Below are 19,077 nucleotides of genomic sequence, written 5' to 3' on the forward strand. Positions count from 1 at the left end.
AGAAGAATGTGGCAGGCGCCAACAATCTCACATACAGGGCCGGCTCCAGGCACCAGTGGAGCAAGCACGTGCCTGGGGTAGCACATCCAACAGGGCAGCATTCCGTCCACTCTGCAGAGTCGGAGCATTTTGGGTTTTTTTGGGTGCCAGTTCTGGGCAGTGCGGAGAGAAGCTGGGAGGACAGAGAACACTGGTGCCCGCAGCCTACAGCCCTGGAGTACTCTGTCCCCAGCAGGCGCAGGGCCATGACTTCTCTCTGGCTTAAGCCGCAGCCCCACGCCTGCTAGGGACTAAGAACACTGGTGCCCGCAGCCCCAGAGTTCTCTGTCCCTGGCAGGCACTGGGCCACGGCTTCTCTCCCCTGCTGGGCACTAGGCGGTCGCACATAAATGCCCCGGCGGGAGCCATGGTGCCAGCAGCACCGCGTTGGGAACCACTGCCCTACACCCTTGGCTCCTGACCTGATCCTGTGATAGCCCTGCCTAGCTTGAGAAGGGTCGGTGGAAAAGGAACTTACTGGGACCAGACAGCATTTCAGATGAAGGAAGCAAGTCAGGGCCCAGAGCTGCACCGGTCATGACCAACCTGCCTACCCGGAGCACATATTTGTGACTCATTAGCTGTGCTGAATCTTGTGAATTTTAGCAGGAAGCTGTACTTTTCCCACCTTTCACTATCCTATTTCTTTCCTCTCATATCTGTCTGTTTTGTCAAAAGCAGGAACAACAACAAGCCCCAACAGCTGAATTAAAAAGATGAGATTTTTCCCCATGAGGAAGGCTGTTTGACAAAACAAGGGAGTTTAACCAACAGCCTCTCTGAAAATGGCATTTTGCTAAGTTTTGACTAAGACTGAATGGTAATGCACAAACAATTTTATACACACTTTATATTTTGGATTCTTCTGCATAGTCAATCAGTAAACTTCCAGATTTTGGAATGAATTTCATAGTGTTTACTCCATGGAATTAAGCAGGATGGCGAGTCTATACTCAGAACCTCAAACTACAAATAGCTGTTTAATATTGCACTTTGCCAGTGTCATATTAACACCTTTAACTTCCTGGACCCACTTATTTCATCAATTTAATACAACAGTATCTTGGGCTTGCATAGGACCACAGACCTGCTTTGCAATGGAACTGGGGCAGTCTGGCCATACAAGAACCAGAACTTGAGATGGTGAATGGGTACTTTGCTCCTGGGCTAGCAAAGGAGGGAGAGCTCTGCATTACTCTGAAGGGTTCCTGAAGTAGTTGCATCCAGCCATCCTGAACTGTAAGTACAGATCCCAACAGAGGGGGGCATGGAGCTGCGCCAGTTTTGAAACAGAATTACGAGCAAGGGAAATATGTACAGATATCAGGACCCAAGGATACAGTCATCTGTAGGGGCTCCGCTCAACCGTAGTTAGTATAGATCAGTGGTTCTCAAACTTTAGCAACCCCAGGACCCACGTTTTGATTTTAAATATTTCACAGACCCCCAACCGCCCTATTCAGCCCCAGGCCTCACCCCCACCCCAGTCCTTCCCCCAAGGCCACCCCACTACACCACCTTTTGTCACCCCACTCCACCCCTGCTCCTTTCCACCCCCTACCAGCTCCTCTTCCTCCCAACGCCTCCCGCTCATCACTGAACAGCTGTTCTCCAGTATGAAGGATGAGCTGGGAGGGAGGGGGAGGAGTTGATCAGTGGGGCTCGCGGACCCCCTGGAGAACCCTGGGGGTCTGCGGACCACAGTTAGAGAAACGCTGGTATAGATGACAAATATGGTTAAACTCTTACTTGAGCAGCCTTGGTGTCAAGCCATAAGATACACCCAGATAATCTAAATTCTCCGCTTGTCGCTCACTCAGTTTGAGAAGTAAAGGAGGCAAGTCCTTCCGAGGTGTCACAACCTCTTCTAACAAACTGACAGCCTGGAGAGAAGAGAGGAAAAAAGTGCAGCCAAATTAGCAAGCAAATAACAGAGTCTTCACACTGACTGCAGATTAACTCTCTCAAAAGCTATAAACATGGAAGGATATATGGGACTCAGTTACTGAGGGTTTCACCGTATATTCCAATATGAACTAAATAGCCTAAAACAGCAAGAAAAAACAGGAGCGCATAGAGCTTCATACCTCACTGCTTACGGTGGCAATTCCTTTTGGCTTCGGAGTAACTTCTTCTTCCAGGCAAGGGAATTTGCCTTCATAGTACATTTGCAATAAGGTCAGAGCCCTGCTGCCATAACCCATCTGTGAAGGAAGCAGGGAATTTAAAACAAATTAAAATACATTAAAAAGTTCTTAAAACTGTGTGTTTGGGTTTTTTTTTTAAAAGAAGATTCATGATCTCATCACATTCATCACAAAAGCTTCACATTTATAAAACACCTTTTGCCCTAAAGAGGGCGCAGGCAGTTTACAGATAACCTATACTAGTATCATTCAGCCACTACAAAAACGTATCTGCTGCTTACGTACTTAACAGCTTATAGAAGGGGAAGTGCAGGATGCATTGTCCAACTGAAGCTACCACCAGAAGTTTAGGGTTCAATCCTGCAGCTCTCAGATCAGTAACCCACTGAAATCCTGGTACTTACTGATGTACCATCTGGAAGATGGGACCCATAAGTAGGCAGAAAGAATGACCCGAGAAGGTAGCACCCAGGACACCAAGGTTAACCCCCCTAGTCTCACAAGAAATTCACGGGCTCTAATGCTTCGTATCACCTCTCCACCAGCAAAACACTGCCCAGCAAGATGCTGGGAGCGTTGGTTTGGTACTACCCCATAGGAGGACAATTCCCCTACGCTTGCTGCAGAAGCTGAGCTTTCATTGGAAGTCTTCCACTCAAATAGTGGTCAGGCCTCATTCTGGTCATCTTGTGAGAGCAGATGAGGTGGTCCCACAGCCAGCTACCTATAATCACAGAATGCTGGAATACATTACCCCTTGATAATCAGGGTGGACTGCAATGCGAACAACACGTCCACCCGAGAGGCTCCCAAAATCTGGATCTTGGAACTGCATGCAAAATACAAGTCAGATTAAAGAAAAGAGTTGGAGTGTTCAGAATATCAAATAAGCACTTAAACACCCCCCACCCGAACATAAGCAAACAGCCAAAATAACTTACCTGCTCTGAGACAGTCCATGGAATAAGATCTCCTGAAGCCTTCTTCCCCCTAGACAGGCTGTTCATGATAGACTGGCGAGAGATCTCTCCCTCCAGACACACCTGTCAAGAGAAAGAAGGAAAGGTCTTTAGTCCCGTGCTACAGCTCCCCATTGCAGAAGTATACAGATAGAGAAACACTTGGTCAGCCATCTAGCCTACCATTTATAGTGTGGGGGAACCTGTAGCATTCTAGGATCCCCTTCTGCTGGAGTTTGTACAAACACACAGTACAAGTGACAGGCCCTGACCTAAAAACATTCTGTCTAAAGAGAAGATATAAGCAGGCAGGGACGGGAGAAGGATAGTGTAACAAAGATTATAGGTATGCTTGGAAGGATTATATTTTGATCTGTAAACATCTATTTCACAAGCTGAAGTTTGCAAAGAAAAATGCTGCTTGAGAACGTAAGAGTCTGATTTAAGGATATTTACTTTGTATATTTCAATGTATGTTGTTGACAGTTTGGGTTTTAACAGTTATAAAGCTTTAAATTTTTTAATCTCAGCATCTACTACTTTTAAATAATTATTGTCTGACTCCAATTTTTTGACACCCCCATTTCACACAACTGAAAATTGAAAAAAATAAAAAATGCTTAAAAAAAAACATTAATAGCCACCAAAATTATAAAACAAACAAACACACACAAAGACTTAATTTTGTCAACTTTAATTACAACATGCTTTAGCAAAGACTACTTATGTGCACAATCTATAGCCTGTCAGCAGCAGCTAATCACTACCCATTATCTGCCTAGCCAGTTTCACTCTTAGATTTTCCCTCTTTTCTCCTCTTAGAATGGGCCTGTTCCCTACCATAGATTGTGAATTTAGTAGCATGTATTACCCTGGTGATCATTACTTGATTACTAATACTTAATGAGTCAAGGAGGCGGAAGAGTTGTATGCTTATATAGAAATGCTCATGTTAGTTAAGAATTGCAAATAAGATGCAAAAAGGTTCAATATCAACGCACCACAATTCAGTCATCTCCTAATGAGTTCATATTTGTGCCGGACTATACAAGTGCTATAAAGTAACAGGAATACAAGGGACACTGGAGAAGTAATGCGATCAACTCTCCCCAGGGAAGAGGTTCCTGTGACCAGTACTTCGGTTTCTCAGCAGGCCCTGCAGCACAAATGTGTTCCTTAGGCTGTAAGTGCTGGGTGAAAGAGACTATGTCCTTGTGTATTTGTACAGCAGCTAGCATAACATGGCCCTGATTAAAGCTTCTGGGCACTAGCATGACACACACAAAACTGAAACTACTATATAGTTCTAGAGATATGAGTCACTTTCACACATCCTGCCACTGCATCCTTATTAAACAGTTCTGTATCCACTGTATGCTTCCGCTTTCTGTCTCTTACCTGAACAACAGCAAGTACTTCTGGCAAGGAATTCTGGGTAGGTGGGACTGGTGGCAGAAGGCAAAAGAGATGATGTGCAGGAGCATCTGAAAGCATCTGGAGGTCATTGGGAGAATTCTAGAGGGGGCCATAAAACAAACAAGTTACAGTACTAATTCTCTATCACTTACTAGTTAGTGTTAGTGAGACGAGTGGCTGCGTATCTGCAAACCAACAATCCTCAAGACTCTCTGCAGTTACAAGGGAAGAGTTTCAAAGTTCTACCAAAAAGATAGTAATTGCTTAAGAGTTCAACACCACTATAAATCCTGCCTCTCCCTCCTGTGAATGTGCATCTAGCAAAAACCTTGGTGTAATACCGATAGCTGAAGAAACTCTCAAAACAATTCAAGGCTACCGCTCCTAGCCTACATTACTTGGATTGGATTATCTATCAGAGTTTTAACACCATAATATCAATCTACAGGTACATTTTATTACTACCGTATATACTTGATCATTACTTTATAAGCCGACCCCCACCCCAAGATGGCTAAGTAAAAATAGAAAAATTTTATAACCCGTTCATAAGCCGACCCTATAATTCAGGGGTCGGCAAACTTTGGCTCCTGGGCCATCAGGATAAGCTGCTGGTGGGCCGAGATGGTTTGTTTACCTCAGTGTCCACAGGCATGGAGGTAAACCTAGGTAAACAAAATGTCCTGGTGCGCCAGCTGCTTACCTTGACAGGCCGGGACAGCAACTGGTGGGGAAATTTTTTTATTTGGGGGGGGGGGGGAAGAGAAGCTGAGAGTCAGGGGAGTAACCCCTGTGACCACCCCCTACATGACCCCACCCCTAGCCCAGGACCCCCACATTCTCCCCATCCCATCCCTTCCCACCTTATCTGGGGAGGAGGTCTTTGAGCTGGCTGGAGCTGCTCCGGCAGGCTGTGCAGCACGGCCACAGCCTGCTCTGGTGGGCCAGACCGGGTGGCATGGCTGCAGCACATTCCAGCGGGCTGGGACGGGCGGCGTGGCCGCAGTGTGCTCCAGCGCCCAGCCATAGCCTGCTCTGGGAGGCGGGGCCAAGTAGCACAGCTGCAGCCTGCCAGCCCTGGAGCTGCAGCTGCTTCAGAGGCTGTGGGGAGAGCAGCGTGGCCAGAAGTGGAGAGACTCTGGCCCCAACTCTTCCCTTCTGGCTGTGCTGCCTCTCCTTGCTCCCTCTCTTGGGGGGAGGGGCTGTGTCCCACCTCTATCTCTATACGCGTTCATAAGCCAACCCCCTTCTCTGGTGCTTCCCTTTTTTACTAAAAAAATTCAGCTTATGAACAAGTATATATGGTATTCTTAAATTAAATTTAAGGCTATTCAAAAACCCAGTTCTTATTTAATACAATAAATGCTACTGAAGACTGTTCACCACCTACACTTCTCTCCCCTATATAATTCAGCTGTCAGGCTCTGTGCAAGTGCAAAAGGCATGTCTAAGATTTGGTCTCCTGGATTTCGCAGCCAGGAATCAGTATTAACCCACGTTGAGATAGGGCCTATTGGATGAGAAGGGAATTGGAAAGACAGTGATGTACAAAGCTAGAAGCTGGGCCTGGAGTTTGGCTCTTAACGCACAGAAAAGCTATCGAGTTATCAGTCCACTAAGCTTTCTCAATTTGACCTCTTTAAAATGGCAGAGATTTCTCCATTACATCCCAGCTGACAGGGCAGTAGCACTACCTTGTAGTGTGAAGCCACGTACAGGGCCATCAGCCTCTGGAGAAAAATTTCCGACGCTTTGTGATAACAAAAGAGGGTGTCTCTGTTCACATAATATCTAAATCTGGTGATCAAGGAAAGAGCCAGCGCCAAAAGACACGTCCCCTGTTGATTTATCCCAGCCTGAGGTGTTTTCCATATAGAATCACAGTATGGAGTTGGCTCAGTGCCCTTATACTCTGCATCAGCCGGAGAGGGTACACAGATTCCTCATTATGTAAGCTATTGCTGTCAAAAGACTTCAGCATCAGGGCTTTGGACAGTCTTCACGCCTGATCTGTACACACCCTTTCAAGCACATCAATTAAAAAAGAAATCACATAATTTTGCCCATGGCCCTCGCTCAAAACCTTCCTTAGAACTTGCCACTCTTCTTTGAAGCTCATGAATGATAATAAGACACTGGCTGCCCACCCCTTAACAAAAAAAAAAAAAAAAGCCACACTAGGAGACTGAGCCCAGAAGACTGGCCTGAGTGCACTTTGATCAGAACCTGCACTGAGAAACATCTGGGTGGACCCTATATCTGCACAGAGCCCTACTGATATCAACAGGCTAGTCAATGGGCCAGTGCAGAATTGGGGCCTTAGACTGTAGCCTTGTTGTTAGTCTCTTCTGGAAGAGCTCACTGTATCCTGCCACAGCTGGAAGTAAATTATTAATTTCAGCCAGGATACAGGTTGCAGGTTTCAGGCAGTGGGCAGCCAGAGATGATCCTGGTGATGTTGAGACAATCCAAACATAACAGGTCATTGAGCCATTTTTCAACAGGGTCTCCAGGGGCATATCGGATTGACTCGTGGAGGGAGACTTCATGCAATGTACGAGCTGGAAGGAGAGATTCAACAGAAAAAACAAACATGTCTGAAGTGACAAATATTGAAGACACCAACAGGATCAGGCCCTTCAATCGCTTTGGTCCAAAAGACTGGAAGTAGCAAGCCACCTACTTCCCCACCAAGCCACCCAAAATTGGACACAAACTTATTTCCACATAGAATTAAGGTAGTTCGATTGCTCAGATGGAGTCCATGCCCCTACAAGTGGGTTACATTTCAGAAGGTGAGAAATTGATAATATTAAGCTCAGAGGCACATTACAAATCAAGCTTCTTTAAAGCTTCCTGCATGTTCCTCCACCCCCCCTCTCCACTTGAAATCCAAGTACACAAGCACCAAGGATTGTACAAGGTGCAAGTCAACAGCAGTCATATTGCTGGTTACATACACCTATTCAGAGAGGTCAGCATGGGGAGGTACCTGAGGTGAGTTTAGCCGTAGCTGTAGATTTGTTCTCTGCAGTTATGCTGGCTTGCGCCTGTGCACTCTGCTGTCGGAGCTGCTGAATCAGCTTCAGGGACAATGACCGACCAGTGCCCTCATAACTACAGGATTAGAGATAGGAAAGTAGCAAGTAAGATGAGGCTGAAACAAAACCGCAGGAATAGTGTGGAGAAGCTCCTATCTAAAATCCAACGTTATCTGCAGGATTTATCTGTGTTTTGGTGCCATGTGCCATTACTAGGTCACTTGTGGCCTCACTGTTGGTACAAGCTTACTTTATTCCCACACAAACTGCTTCACCTGATGCTGAAATGCAGTTGTTTGCAGGGTGAAAGACAGCAGCTCTTTCAGGGCACTACAGTGATGTGACATGAAGTGACTGATAGTTTCTACCAGAAACATAAGGGAAAATTTAAACAGGCAGGATACAATAACCTATACTGGACTATAGCCACAATGTTGGAATTTTCTTTGTTTCCTTTTATTCAGAAAGTGGCTGCTCTCCACAAACCCTACAATTCACTTCTCCTAACAGACTTCATCATCATGCTTAAACATTTGCTCCCTGTACAGGCACAGAACAGAGCATGTCTTCATGCCAAGCTCAGGCAATTAATAAGGCTGGACTAGTAAGTGACCCATAGAAGAGAATGAAAACAACAGTCAATAAAAAAGCAGCTCTCAGCCAAGCGGTTACCCAAAAGGGTCAGTGCTAGCAGAAAGAGCATAAGGGCTGCCCTAAATGAGAGCAGTAAATCTGCAGGGTCCTACGAGAAACTGTCCTTGCTGTGTGTTTCCCAGACAAGCAGGGCTGCATGAATCTCTCACCCATTGATTGTAGAAGCCATAAAGACGAGGTAAGGCCCCAGCAGGTTTTTCACCAGAGGAAGGGGGATGGCAGCAGCTTCATCAATCACCACAAGTTCAGCCTGGCCCAGTTTCACAGCATCGGCGGGATGTATGTACTGCAAGGAGTGAAGTACCATTTTACTAAGGTAATCCCTATCCAGAGCGGCTGTCTAGGAGTTGAGGAGACTTCAAAGGAGGCAAAGCTGCAGTCCTATAAAAAAAAGTTTTCTTCCAAGGTCCCAGTCTCTGATTAGACAGAAATGGCATGCAGGCACTGTGGTAAACTAGTTGAGTGAACTTTAGTGCCAATCCAAGGAGGAGGAATAGCAGATCATGTGCTTTATGTCATGTCTATGGAGCAACAAAAGAACTCTGTTTGTATCAGATTAGATCTCCTTCATTTATCCTGTCTGCTATAAATTTATGCTCCTCCACCACACTTTTCTGGACACTATTATAACACATACCAAAAGACAAGCATGTGCAAATCCAAGTGAAGATTCTTGACTTACGAGATCTCCACAGAGCTAGATAAATACCTTCCTCTGTGGAACCCATTGATCAGGAAGCAATTCGCATCCTCTAACCTGATTGACTACACAACAGTGTGTAACGTCGTTACACATTATGTAAAATGAACACACTTAAGTTTAAAAATGTAAGCAATATGCTATACTTCCAGTGGCCATGAATGGGAAATGGTGAGGCTGGAGAAGAGACGTGAGGGTTAATTACCTGGATAGTCTGTCTGTGCTCCTTGAACACATTCACTCTGACGACCGCTTTATTAAACTCAGGGTTCAGAGACTGAATAATCTCATAGTCCAGATGTTCCTGAAGGAAGAGATTAAACAAAAAGATGCAAGACCTAACAGAACAGCAGGCTGTGAGAAAAAGTGTTTTTCTCACCACATTCTGCTAGTTTAAATATTAAATCTTCCATTCAGATTCTCACTTGCACTCCTGAGGGTCAGTTTATTTGCACAGAAATTCTGTAAAGAAAGCCTCAACCTGGTTAAATCTACCTGTACTCCTAAAGTAAAAACCATTCAATGAGATCCATCAGAGAGCTGGTTTCTTCAATACTTGCAAAGTTCATGGAGTAGCAGATCCAAGAATAAATTCCATTTCTTAGCAAAGAAGCAATTATTTAATCTATTTCACTTGTATTCCTAGCATTTACTCTAAATCGAGGGCCCTAATTGAAAATCTTGTATTAAAAGCAATATCCATTTCCTTATGCAAAGGAATCTAGTTTCACAGTATTTCTGATTTACAAATACTGAATGTAAAATATCACTGCACTCTGATTCACTATATACTTCTGCAGAGCATTATAAAAACTTTTAGAAGCAAACAGCCTATAGCTAAAATGATATCATTTTTAAAATAACCACATAAAAACCAAAATGAGAAATGCAGTTTTAAATCCCTACCTAAACACAATTCTATGAAACCACTGTAAAAGCCTGCTCTCCTTACCTCGTACTGCAGTGCATCAAAGCCTTTAAATACAAACTCAAATAGTGTGTGAAGATTATCTGGACTGGGAGATGTCACAAAGATGTTGGAGTAACTGTTGAGGAAACAAAACAGGGTTTTAAATCCTTTTATCCAAAGCAGAGTGAATGATTCAGTTCATTTTATACAGAGCACGTAAGACATTACAAAACACTGAAATTTTACATATACTAATCATCTTAAACCATAAAGAGTTTACAGAAGGCAGATTTATAACTGTAATAGAAAGCAACAATTAAAGTAAAACATTCTTCCTACCACACGTATAGGATACTTCTCTGTGTACCACTATGCCAAAGTATTCAGCAGCACACACTTCTCTACTCCTGCATTCACCACTTACTTCTCCTGAAATGCCCACAAGTAGGAATCCTAAGTGTTTTCAAATTTAGTTTTCCGAGTGGGGTCTCTAGTGCATACTGTCTGTTCCACCTCACCTTTTTGACTGTAAGCTGTATAGTCCAATGGCCATCTTCATTTTGTACCAGTCAGTGATCAATAATAAATCATCATCTAACCTTAAGGTCTTTTTTACTGTTAACAAGAATTAATCTACCCTTCTATGAACGAACCTGAATCAGTGACTAAAGCAAATTATTTAGTTTATTGTAATATTCCCATCACTATATCAGGATGAGAATGGCTACTTAAAAACTACTATTTTGGACATATATTAAGTTCATTTATTTCTAAAACAAGCAAATCAATATTCTCAGATATCTAATAAAACTCAAGCTCACAAACAAAGGACAGTGGACTTCATTACATGAACGGACATGACTTTACTTAGATACAGCAATAGTACAATTCTCTCTCCACACAAAAGTAGATAAAAGATAAATCTCAATATTTAAATTAAAATGTACAGACAAGTCACTTGAAAATTATGTTCCTGTGTTACTAGTTCTAGCAAAATCCATAACTTCTTGATGACTGATAATTGAAAAATGAAATAACTGACACCCCCATCTGCATCTGTTATGAATCTACAACCCTATCCACATTAAGCCACCACGGCCAAAAAAAAAAAAAAAAAAAAAAAAAGGACATTCAAAAAGCCCTTCCATTTTCTAGGACCACCTGTTCCAATGTACATAAGTATTACGTTGTTTATCTACTAGAGCCCTGATTCTATGAATACTTTGAGCCCCTGAACAGTCCCATGCTACATACAGATATAAGCACACTGTCAAGAGTTCACCACACTTTTATCCTCAACTTCTACTGCTCACTGGTTTCACTACACAATTGAGGACTGATTTTTAGTTGCCTACTTTAATTTTCCTTTTTAATGTGATTATTCTGACTTTTAAAAGATTTAAAATTTCCTGTTAGTATAAAGATGGAAAGATTTGGAAATCAATACGACTACCCATCAAAATGCATAAAAAGGATTGCATAATTATATATTTTACTGACCCACAAATGCACCTCAAATTCTTCTCAGCCTTCTCATTATTTACAAATGCAAATAAAAGTCTGGACAGCTGTGGTTAAGCTTACCCAAAAGCCACGGCTCCAGCTATAGCCAGTCCTAAAGCAGCAGATTTACCACGTCCCCTGGCAGCTGTTAAAGCCACGGTGCTCCTCAGAGTCTTCTCAGAAATGGCTTCAATAAATTTCAAAAGTGCTTTTGCCTGGTGAATAGGAAACAAACACAGGAGTGGTGTCTAATGGAGCAATAAAGCCATGTGCACATTTACTGAATGGTATCACTAATGTGAGGTGACATCCCTTTTCCAGGCATTGGGGGGCAGGACGGGAAACGATGAATAAAAGAGACATTAAAACTGGCCAATTTTTTTTTTTATTTTTACTGCTTGATACTTACATCACAATCACTGAACATACTTGCACCCTGAGCTCTCAAATGGGACTGGGCAAGACAGAGAATGATAGTTATCATTATATTGTGGATTTCAAGAACATGTTTTACTTGAGAACTTTAAATCACTTTATACCAGGAGATTTTTGTAAGCACCTTCCTGTCATTTGTACCTAACTCCCCTTGGAAGTCCCAGAACCTCTCCATAAGGTAGGAAAGTATCCGATCTATTGTGGAGATGGCAGGAACAGTGAGGTTTAGAGACTTGCCCAAGGTCACACAGCAGGTCAATGGGAAGAATTTTAAATCCCAGTCTCAGCTCTAACCGCTAAGTGTACTCCCAAACCAACCCTACAAACTGGGTATCATGAGGAAGCAAAGGCAAAGCAGGGCCTGTTTTAACTCTAGAGACACATACACCCTTTAATCTGTGGAAGGGTGAAGATAATAGCAGCAAGAGTAATAAGTATTTGCCTTTTCCAAAGCATCTTTCACTCAGAAAGATCTCACAGCCCTTCTCAAATCATCTGCTTGCAAAGTTACTTCTCGCAAGGAGAACTGTACACAACCAGCACGCTGCACCACACCAGCGATGGGGACGTTTTGAACAAGGGCACCAAGACACTCCCTTGCTCAACTGAAAGAGCTGGGAATATTTATCATCCATGGATTGGACTTGGAGTTTAAGTTGTTAAATGTAAGACACAAAATAAGTTATGATATAGCCCATTTTACCACCTCTTAAGGTAGCAGAGCTAAGTCAACTCATGCCACGATTTGAACATGTGGCTCAGTTGCCCACCTATCACAAATCTGATGCTTTGAGAGCCCTACACCATTTCCTCTTGGTAAGTGAGCTTGCTAGCTCAACTCCTCAGCCTCTTTCCATTCTAACCTTTCCTTTCATTATGGAAAGTCAAGCTGCTTGAAGAGGCCCTCTCACATCTGCCTTTGAGCTGTCCCATCACGTTAGCTCTTCCAAGCAAGCCAAGAGAGATTTGCTTTCATGTAGGAGGCAGCACTGGCTCGTGAACTTTTCATTCAGAGGAACAGTATGGGACAAAAACATCAACGGCTGGGGTATCTGTCAGAACAGCATTTCCAGTTGAACACCATGCCAACCTGATCCAGAGTTTTACAGCTATCCACCAGCACTCCTACAGGTTGCGTATCCTGCAAGCTCTCCTTCAATTCCTTCAGCTCCAGATCCTGAGGTCTGATGTTATCCTCCTAGAAGCAAGAGAATTTAACAAAGCAGGATTAATAAGGGACCTTTCGGCACAGCTGCTACCTCCACACCAGTCATATCTTTATATAGCAGGAAGAGAAGTTCTATTAAAAATTTAATAAGCTATATTGTAGCTAGGGCATATATTTGGGTCCAACATATAATAATACATCCTTCAGAATGAGGGACAGGTAAGGTGTGAATCCAGTCCTCTCTGGACTTGGATTAAAAGAATGATCAACCCAGCCTCAGTTCTAGATTATTGAGAACTGGTACAATAGGCTGTATTAACTCAGCAGAAGAGAGGATTATTGCTAGATATCTTTCTAAAGTCTTTTTTGGTAAGTCATCTTCAATCTATGGATCAGAAATTCTCAGGACTCAAATAACTCGAAGTTCTGTTGCAAATAGTGATGTACAAGTTTAGAGCACCTTCTGTTCCCCATGCTTCCAAAACTTTGCAGATTATACACAGACACTTCTTTCATCAGTGAAATGAATAATATTGCTGTTATGCACTTGCTGCAACAGTTTAGGTCAACAAGTAAGGAGAAGCATTTAACATACTACAGGGAATTTTGGTGAACAGAATTACCCAGACAGTAATATTCTCAGGATAGAGAGCTAAACCCTGACACATTTGTAAAATATGCCAAAAGATATTCAGCCATTATAAGCGATCAACCTCTCATCTGACAGCTGGCATTGCCAGCAGCACAATGCTTCCTATCAAATTGCTAGAGGATTTTTTCAGCAATGATTCAAAAGAGCACCCACCGCCGAATCACTGACACAGCTCCCTATAGCACTCAGATAGATACTGCTTCCCAGATATAAGAAGCAGTTGAATTGTCAAGTCCAGAATTTAGAATTGGTTCTGCTCTCCTTTAGTCTGAGGTTAGAATAATACATGCTATTTAGTGGGGAAGAACCACCTCATCTTTATCAAACTTTAAAATACTGTTAGTCTTTTCCAAGGCAAAAATGCAATCTGAATCAAATACGTACTATGCACTTACCAGAGACTGTGGAAGAACTGGAGTTATGTTTGCAATGTGACTAGAGATTGGCAAAATGTTGAGCTGATCATCAATCACTATGCAGTTTTTACAAGCGGCCAGAGACAGAATGAACCTGCATGATCAGACAAAGCCAACTCAAATATTGCACTGGTGACACCAGAGTTTATTTACCCTGGCTCTCTTTCTCTCCAGATGCTGCACTTACAATCTGGTCCTGCTTTTACATAGTTTTATAGCTGGGCTGAGGCAAGTTAGTTACTTGTCTCACACACACACACACACACACACACACACCTCCCCCACCAGCAAAGTGCAGCCACTTCTGTGATAAGAAGGCACATACATTATTCTAAGTTAACAGGACATTGTGCCAATCCTGAAACAAGACACTGCTGTGGATGCCTTTCTTGCAAATGCAGACTGGTTAACTTAGGTTTTCAAGCTCCTAATAACCCACCTTTCATTAAACCTCCCTACTATGTCCTGATATGCTTCTGTTCTGTAGCGTGAGTGAACATCCTGAAATAACAAGACAAAGATCACTTAGTCTCACAATTTTGAAACATGAAGGAATCTCTGGGCTAGAGCACAGTCCACATGAATTATATTCCATATAAACTATCAAATATACTTTTGTTCCCATCCATTCTTGACTATGCCTCTCCTTCCCCTGGCACAAAACTTCCTTTTCCTGTATACCATCCATCACCCCTACCCTCCAAATTCCTCTTTAAAAATACCACCTTTTTACCCTTCCCCGCACTAATTTCCACGCCAGCCTTATCTACTCCCTGAATTTATTGTGATTGCATCAAATTGTCTAATTTATGGCCCAGTCATGCAGCGGCTGAATACCCCATGGTGAATGTCTCATCAGTGAAGCTAGAAAAAGACTGGTTCTCCAATTCAAGTGCTGACTCAATTACTACTAGTGAAACTCCCTAGATGAAAAATGAATATATTCAGCATAAATAGGTTACACTTCAGAGATTTTATCAGTAGTGAAGTTGTTCCTATTTAACAAGTATCAGAGGGGTAGCCGTGTTAGTCTGGATCTGTAAAAGCAGCAAAGAATCCTGTGGCACCTTATAGACTAACAGACGTTTTGGAACATGAGCTTTCGTGGGTGAATACCCACTTCCTCAGATGCATGTCATGCAGACATGCATCTGAGGAAGTGGGTATTCACCCACGAAAGCTCATGCTCCAAAACGTCTGTTAGTCTATAAGGTGCCACAGGATTCTTTGCTGCTATTTAACAGTAGGTATGAATTTGGCAAATTGAGCTCTTCTTTCCAAATTAATAACATTCTAGCAAATGTGCCTCCCTCCCATACACCTCCCACCCCACCTTGCCAAAAAAAAGGTAAAATTGTATATTCCATTTGCCTGTATAGTGCCCAGACCGAAATCATTAATACCTTGTGACACTGAGGTCCCAGAGAAGAATCGAACCCTTATTCTATATCTAAAGAATTAAGTTGTTAATTATGCATCCTCACCTTTGATTCCTCAGTCTAGGAGGAATTCAAGTCACCTTATTAAGCAGAACTGCCGAATGGTAGACACACACACAATGGCAGAGAAATAACAGTAAGATGGGGGGTGGAGCGGGCACTTAAATGACGACTCAGCATATAATATAAAGCTGAAGAGAAATGCAGTATGTCTGGAGACTCTGGACCACCACTGTGTGGGAAAGGATCAGAGGTGCTTGTTAATCAAACATACCATGGTGATTGTATACAGCTGCTTCAGTGAGTTCATAGTTCTGAGGAGAATCACCACAATTCCACCTCCTTCCACTGTTTCAACAGTTCTAGCCAGCAGGTTTGGAGTTAAGGCTTCAAAATCCTAGCAAATAAAAACACAGTAACAAACAAATTCAAGGTTGTTGTGAGTCTGCCAGTTGTCTTGGAATCAACTAACAGGAATCAAACTGCCATAAAACATATTTCTGGAGGTATGCAGTGTAGTTGTAGCCATGTCAGTCTGAGGAAATTAGAGAGAGAAGGTGGGTGAGGTAATATCTTTTACTGGACCAGCTTCTGTTGGTAAGAGCTTCAGGCTTGTCTCTCACCAACTGAAGTTGGTCCAATAAAAGATATTACCTTACCCACCTTCTCTCTCTATAATCTCTGGAATGCAAGCGTCTATAACATTAGTGTTTTCTTGCTTCTAATTACAATTCTGCCAACAAATCCACTGCCAACAAATCACAAAAAGCCAGACAAAATACCTTGAGCCATCATCACTGAAAAATACAAGCAAGACAAAGATTTATCCTGTCAGGCATTTAAATTGCTAGAAAGGCAGTAAATGGTCCAAGGGAAAGAAGACTCTCATTCTAGTGTAATTTTTTTTAAGCTAAATGATAAATTTGTTACCTGGAGTACACACATGCCAAAGGTGTTACCAAGAATTTTATGGGTCTCTTTGTAATAGCAGTAGCGAATGTTTGTGGCTGCTACAAACAACTCAAAAGGGTCATCCTGGTTTAGGTTTAAAGTTCCACTTTTAATCTTCTTTTGTAGTTGTCTCATTCGCTTTTTACGGTGGCTGAAAAGAAAAAAAAAACCAAACAATTATATGGGAGTTATCATGAGAAGAGGGCTGGGCTGAGGAGGCTGTTTGAGATCTGGTTCAGATTTAAAAAGAGGGTTCCAGAGTTCAGGCTCTAGAGTAAACCAGGCGTAATGTTTGGGTTCACAGTGCTAAACTCATCAACTGTTCCTAAGCGATTTCAGCCCAAAATCACAGAAATCAAATAGGACCAACTGATCTTGAAAAATGTCAGTTGTCTTGTAGCCAAATCTGAAGGAAAAAAAATCCCCAAAACAGGCCCCCTTTTTGATTCTGAACCCAAATTGGTAGGTACAGATTCAGATCCCCTTAAAGTCGAGGATTTTGACATGAGGGCCCCCAGTCTGCATCCGATTCTAAGGATTTGTCTACACTATAGATGTTACACCACTGCAGCTGTGCCATGATAGTGCCATAGTGTAGACACTTGATACAGCAATGGAAGGGGTTTTTCCCAAGCTGTAGTTAATCCATCCCAAGAGGCAGCAGCTAGATCAACGGAAGAGTTGTTCTGTCAACCTAACAGTATCTATACTGGGTCTTAAGTCACACCTCTGAGCAACACAGCTGGGTCAACCTATGCTTAGGTATAGACCAGGCCTGCAAAACTCGTAAAGCGTCGAGGGCCATATTAATCCAAAGAAAACAGCTGAGGGCCGAACCCCTCTGGCCCTGCTGAGCCACCGTCACCCCACCCCCCTGCCAGCACCACCAAGTCCTCCCAAAACACAACACAGCCCCCAGCGCTGCCCAGCTCTCCTGAAATACTCTCCCTTTCCCCCAAGCACCGCCTGCCCCACGGAAACAAACCCTCCTTCCCCAGCGCTGCCCCACTGAAACAGCGGTATTGAACCTTGGTAATATGTTATAGCGGGCCCCTAAGGTACTATAATTAAGGTAAAAGAAAAATGTCTTTTTGGTAGAAGTAGAACAAGCTCTTCCCCCAACTTTGTAATCAATTGCCCTGTTGAATGAACGAGGAAGGCGTGGAAGGCAGCACCTCCAGACAGCTGCAACCCTTGGAGAGGGCATGGGAGCCAGACCAGATCAGTAGAGCAGGTCAGCCACTGACTCCTCGCTCGATTCCTCAGCCCCTCACCCCACTCCTGGCTCACCTACTCACCCCCCCACCACTGCCCACCCACTCGCCTCCTCAGTCCCCCACCCCACTCCTGGCTCGCCTCCTCACCCCCCGCCACTGCCCGCCCACTCGCCTCCTCAGCTCCCCACCCCCCTGGCTCGCCTCCTCACCCCCCACCACTGCCTGCCCACTCGCCTCCTCAGCCCCCCTCCCTCACCCGCTGTTTGCCTACTTACCTCCCACAGGTCGCACAATGAGCCCACCTACTCACCCCCCGAGGGCTGCACAGTGAGTCCACAAGGGCTGTATGTTGTGCAGGCCTGGTATAGAACGTGCCTAAATGTTACTGAAGTTATTGGGGGGAGGTGGGGGAGGGGGAAAATGACAGGATGACTAAGGTAGAGAGGGTCACCAGGCCACAGACTCTGCACTGGAGCTATGATTAGAATTCAGCAGTTCCTGGTTCCCAGCTCCATACTTCTGCCACACTATTCAAGTCAAAACAAAACAAACAGTTCTATTACACTGAAACTTTTGTACAATCACCACAGGATTTAGCCTAGTTTCTCAGCTCGATTGAATCATGCGACCTACATACAGCTGACCTGTCAAGAAGCTCCCTTAGATCAGCTTCACAACTTGGAGTGCAATTAGACTCCCCACAAAGAGTGAAAACCAAAAACTTCTTACCTGCTAAAGCCCAGCTCCTTCTTGTAACACCACAGGACTGAGGGTCTGGCCTTCACAGCTGCTTTAGATAGCATGTGATGGAGTATAACCACCTACCAAAACAAAGGCACATTAACCAACAGCTGCACTGCGAGGAGACAATCACGAAGTGAAACATTTTTTTAGATCCCAAGTGGAAAATATCAGATTTTAGAAATACTTATATTGCACAAGTTTTCAGTACCAACAGGAGTTAGAAGATGGCACAACTCGCATCCAGCACTTTGTATTGCCCCCCAGAACATCAGAACATGAACCCATGCCAGGCATGCTACAGATTATAATCTGGGAAGGGGGATCATTTCTAAAGTCTGGATGGGCAGTGCAAAACCCATCGAGCCATTAAAGCAGATCTGTGCAAAGTGAAAGCTACCAACTCTTTGCTTCAATTATTCCTTCCTATATAGTTCCACTTTGCCACATTTTTAAAACATTGACACAAAATAAAGCAATCTCAAACATCACAAGGTTTATATGTATGCTGAATGTCTAGCTGCACACTGCATAAAGGAGGAAAGGATGGGTAACTAGTTACAAGACAAACTGGTGTCTCCTTCCAAATAACTTGTTTGTAATGGCTTATTTAGGCCTGGTGTACAAACCGTGTACAAGCTGTCAAGTAGGGGTGCCATTTTTTATTTTTTTTTTAATCAGCGGAGTTA

At 43.4% G+C, this 19,077-nt stretch overlaps 1 protein-coding gene across 3 annotated transcripts in view; it reads right to left on the reverse strand.

Moving 5' to 3' along the window:
- The window catches only part of NAT10 (N-acetyltransferase 10), a 35,396-nt gene that overhangs the window by 12,373 nt on the left and 3,946 nt on the right, over positions 1-19,077 (reverse strand). For all 3 annotated transcript variants that reach the window (XM_030560070.1, XM_030560072.1, XM_030560069.1), the window contains exons 3-20: positions 18,377-18,468; positions 16,410-16,581; positions 15,754-15,876; positions 14,480-14,541; positions 14,020-14,134; positions 12,895-13,002; positions 11,451-11,584; positions 9,909-10,002; positions 9,162-9,260; positions 8,406-8,542; positions 7,554-7,678; positions 6,972-7,122; positions 6,256-6,352; positions 4,544-4,660; positions 3,128-3,229; positions 2,941-3,015; positions 2,127-2,243; positions 1,789-1,922 (exon numbers count right to left, since the gene is read on the reverse strand). In XM_030560070.1, coding sequence (XP_030415930.1) covers positions 1,789-1,922; positions 2,127-2,243; positions 2,941-3,015; positions 3,128-3,229; positions 4,544-4,660; positions 6,256-6,352; positions 6,972-7,122; positions 7,554-7,678; positions 8,406-8,542; positions 9,162-9,260; positions 9,909-10,002; positions 11,451-11,584; positions 12,895-13,002; positions 14,020-14,134; positions 14,480-14,541; positions 15,754-15,876; positions 16,410-16,581; positions 18,377-18,468 — 2,054 coding nt within the window. The remainder of the gene's footprint in view (positions 1-1,788; positions 1,923-2,126; positions 2,244-2,940; positions 3,016-3,127; positions 3,230-4,543; positions 4,661-6,255; positions 6,353-6,971; positions 7,123-7,553; positions 7,679-8,405; positions 8,543-9,161; positions 9,261-9,908; positions 10,003-11,450; positions 11,585-12,894; positions 13,003-14,019; positions 14,135-14,479; positions 14,542-15,753; positions 15,877-16,409; positions 16,582-18,376; positions 18,469-19,077) is intronic.

The sequence above is a fragment of the Gopherus evgoodei genome, chromosome 4 (assembly GCF_007399415.2).
Source record: "Gopherus evgoodei ecotype Sinaloan lineage chromosome 4, rGopEvg1_v1.p, whole genome shotgun sequence".
In the NCBI taxonomy this organism is placed as follows: domain Eukaryota; kingdom Metazoa; phylum Chordata; order Testudines; family Testudinidae; genus Gopherus; species Gopherus evgoodei.